The sequence below is a fragment of the Entamoeba histolytica genome, genomic scaffold, assembly GCF_000208925.1.
Source record: "Entamoeba histolytica HM-1:IMSS scf_1104750516305 genomic scaffold, whole genome shotgun sequence".
Classification (NCBI taxonomy): Eukaryota; Evosea; order Mastigamoebida; family Endamoebidae; genus Entamoeba; species Entamoeba histolytica.
This window is the reverse complement of record NW_001915324.1, coordinates 1-3,870: the sequence shown is the minus strand read 5'-3', so window position 1 is coordinate 3,870 and position 3,870 is coordinate 1. Positions and strand designations below refer to the sequence as shown.

The window sequence follows — 3,870 nt, the reverse complement described above, 5'->3', positions numbered from 1 at the left end:
TACAATTCAAGCATAGACACTCCCTGTTATTATCTGGTTATGACGGTGTATTTGAATTAGAAATGTATTAGGTAAAACTGCAAAGGGTGTAGCAAGAGAATGTAGTAGAATATTACATGGTGTAATATAAGGAAGTACTAAAGTGTGGGTAAGACTAAAAGAAAATTAAACATAATAATATAGTGGGAATGAAATACTCTCTTCTCTCATTCATAAAATAAAGAAAAAAGGAAAAAGAAAATGTTTAAAATTAAGACAGAAAATAAACAAAAGGTTAAAAAGAAGAAATAAGCAGAAGAAGGATGAGAAGACATTATTAAGAAAAAATAAAACAAAGAAGTGATTTTCTCAATTTGCAAGAAAAACATAAATGATAAGTTAAAGAAAAAGATTACTCTTTTTTAAACAGCTCAGGGATTAATCTTTAATGAACAAGAAAGAATATATGAAAAATCTATTAACATTTAATTGACTATTTCATTAAAAATACTAAAGAGATAATTTAGAAAGAAATAATATAATTTTTTATGAGGTATTATTACTCAGTGATTGATTTTATAAAAATTATTAGAACAAATACATAAGTAAAATAAAAATGGAGTAAGAAAAAAAAGAAATAAAACATTCTTCATGTTACAAAAAATAAAATAATACACAAACATTTATTAGAAAATAACCTAAAAAATCAGGTCAATTTTTATTGGTTAAATTTCATAATTATTAAAGAATTAAATGATGTTTGATTAATGAAATTTTAAAATCAGACTATTTATAATAGTACTGAAAATGAACTTAAAAACACCATTTCATGGCTGAAGAAAATAAGTCATCTATTGGCATTGACTTAGGAACTACATATTCTTCTGTTGCATATTTTGATGTTGTTAAAGGTGAACCTGTCATACTTCAAGATGAACTAGGAAAAGAACAAGTAGCTTCATGGGTTAGTCTTTCACAATTAGATAAAAGTGGTAATGTTGTTGTAGGGAATGCTGCTAGGAATAACACACAACAGACTTGTGTTATTTATGACTCAAAAAGAATAATAGGAAGAAATGAATGTGATGTGAATTATGAACACTGTGATAATTATCCATTTGAAGTAAAATGTAGAGATAATGGAAGTGTGTGTATTGAATGTTATAATCCAAAGACTCAAGATGTTGAAGAATTTGAACCAGAAGAAATAAGTGGAATGATATTAAAATATATTTATGATATTGTAAAAAGAAGAATTGGCAATAATACAATATCAAATGTTGTTGTTACTGTTCCAGTTGATTTTAATGATACACAAAGAAATGCAACATTGTTAGCATGTCAATTAGCAGGAGTTGAGAATGTTGAACTTGCTAATGAACCTACAGCTGCTATTGTTGCATATAAAAGAGAATATCCAAATTCATTAAAAGAAGGAAATAGAGTTTTAGTAATTGATTTTGGAGGAGGAACATTAGATGTGGCATGTTGTAAAATAATAAATGATAATTATATTAAAGTAGAATCGAGTGGAGGAGATCAAAATTTGGGAGGAAATGATTTTGACAAAGTGATGATTGACATTATTAAAGAAAAGGTCGAAGAAAGTGTGAAAGGATATTATGAAAAGAAACGAGGAATGACTCAAAAAGAAAAGATAATTCTTAATAAGAAATTAATTAGATTAAAGAAAGAGGCAGAACGAATTAAAATTGAATTAAGTGGGAAACCAGATGCTGAATTAGATTTAGAAACATTACTTGGTGAATATTATGAAGATTATGAAGACAATGGCATTGAATTTATCATTAAAAGACAAGAATTTGAGGAAGAATGTGAAAAAAGAGGATTATATAAAAGATTTATTGATAAAATAAAACAAGTCACTCAAAGAAAAGGATATAAAAAAGGAAATGTTCAATTAGTATTATTAATTGGTGGAACTTGTGAAATGCCAAGAATTAGAGAAGAAGTTGGGAAGTCATTTGATATAAAAACATTTGCTGATAAGAATTTTAATCCACTTACTGCTGTTGTAAAAGGAGCTGCATATTTAGCATATTCAAAAGGTATGAATAGCATCTGTAGTAAATTTATATATGATATTGTTCCAACACCAATTGGAATAGAAGTAGAAGGAGGAATGTTTCAAAAACTTATTAACGATGGAGAAACTCTTCCTACAAAAGTAATTAAGAAAAGATATTCTACAACCATTACTAACCAGAAATTTGCTAAATTTAATATTTATAAAGGATTTAGTACATATGTTAGTTCAGATGACTTTATCACTACACTTCGTATTGATGGAATTCCTGAGGGAAAAAATGGAAGACAAACAATTGAATTTACAATTCAATATGACCAAAATGGGATGATGAAATTAACTGCCAGTGTTGTTGGAACTGATGTTAAAGGTGATTTAAGTGTAGATGTTGATTTATCTAAAAAAGAAGAAGAAGTTGAAAAAATATTGAAACACTTTAACAGTTTTTTTAAATGAATAACATTTAAGTCATGATTAATTTGGTTTTTATAACTTTGAGTTCGAACGATGATTATCTTTTAAATACTTAATACATTGACACGTAAAAAGGATGAATTGAAGAAATAAGGTTAATAATTCTTTATTTGAAGAAAAAAAAACAAATGTGATTTACTTATCATTTAATCTCATTTGTGACTTTACTCTTTTTCTTTCAATTCTTGCTCTTTACCTTCTTTTTTATTATTGCTTCTTTTCTTTCTTTATATTTATTTCGTTTTAATGTGAAGATTAGAAGATTGAATCTCTAAAACATCACACAAAACCTTATAATACTCTCATATTTCAAATCTCCAAGTTATCATCTGTTCATGATGTGTCTTCGGTGAGATAATATCCATTCAAGAGTAATTGGTTATTATTCATTAAGAAGTATTGTTTACTAAAATGGATTATAATTTATTAAGAATGATGCATATATAATTGTTATTGTTGTATGTAAATTGAGTATAATGATATTATCAAGAAAGAAAGATTATTTAAATGGTAATGAAGATAAATTAGATGAAACATAGTCATAGTGATATGGATATACTCTCCTTAAAACAACAATATAAAGAATGAGAAATATTATATTACTCATTAAAACCAAAATAAAAGTCAGACAGCAACTTAAATGAAGAATCAGTTAAGTCAAACATGCTAGAAAAAACAATATTTCAATACAAATAAAGCATGTTGAAGAAAGTGATTCACTCACTTCTCAATGTAATGAAAAATCTAAAGATGATGTTAATCATAATTGATTTTTTTAGTTTTGATGTGAAAAGTCAGAAATGTTATACAAACATTAAAATAAATCAAAATCTTAAATCATCAATTATTATTTTGTTATAATGCTTTCTTTGGTGGAGCAAAACATACTCAAGGACAATTGACTGATATTTATTACTATATATTATGTTGGAGTATAATTAATTAGTGAATTAAATGTAAGTATATTTGATAAAGAATGTAATGTGATGAAAATATAAAGTGTTAACATGAAAAATGAAAGAAAAATGAATGATGATGAAATATGATAATCATAGTGATATTAATATGTTCAAAATAAGACAATAAAGAATGATGAGATTTAATACACAATAAATTCAAAATAACAAGTTAAATGAAGAAACAAATAAGTTGATGAAGTTTGAAAAAGAATAAAAGAAGAAAAAGAAATACTCACATCTCAAATAGATGAAATATTAATTATTAGGTAAAACATAATTAATATTTTCATAATTAATAGAAAAATTACAAATAGATAAATAAGAGAGAAGAGAGTTTAGTACTAACAACCAAGGTTGAAAATAAAGCTGAGGGTAATACAAAAGTATTTATTGTAGACAAGTGCTTTGAGT

General features: G+C 25.5%; 1 protein-coding gene across 1 annotated transcript, besides 3 other annotated features; it reads left to right on the top strand.

Annotated features, from left to right (window-relative positions):
* Positions 1-3: 3 nt before the first annotated feature.
* Positions 4-475: a repeat region.
* A 333-nt stretch (positions 476-808) lies between these two features.
* Positions 809-2,482, top strand: EHI_002560 (heat shock protein 70, putative; the record flags this gene model as incomplete). The annotated part of the gene is made up of 1 exon (XM_643537.1): positions 809-2,482. One exon carries the CDS (start codon positions 809-811, stop codon positions 2,480-2,482), a length of 1,674 nt encoding a protein of 557 aa, XP_648629.1.
* A 270-nt stretch (positions 2,483-2,752) lies between these two features.
* Positions 2,753-2,930: a repeat region.
* Positions 2,878-3,277: a repeat region.
* Positions 3,278-3,870: the final 593 nt, after the last annotated feature.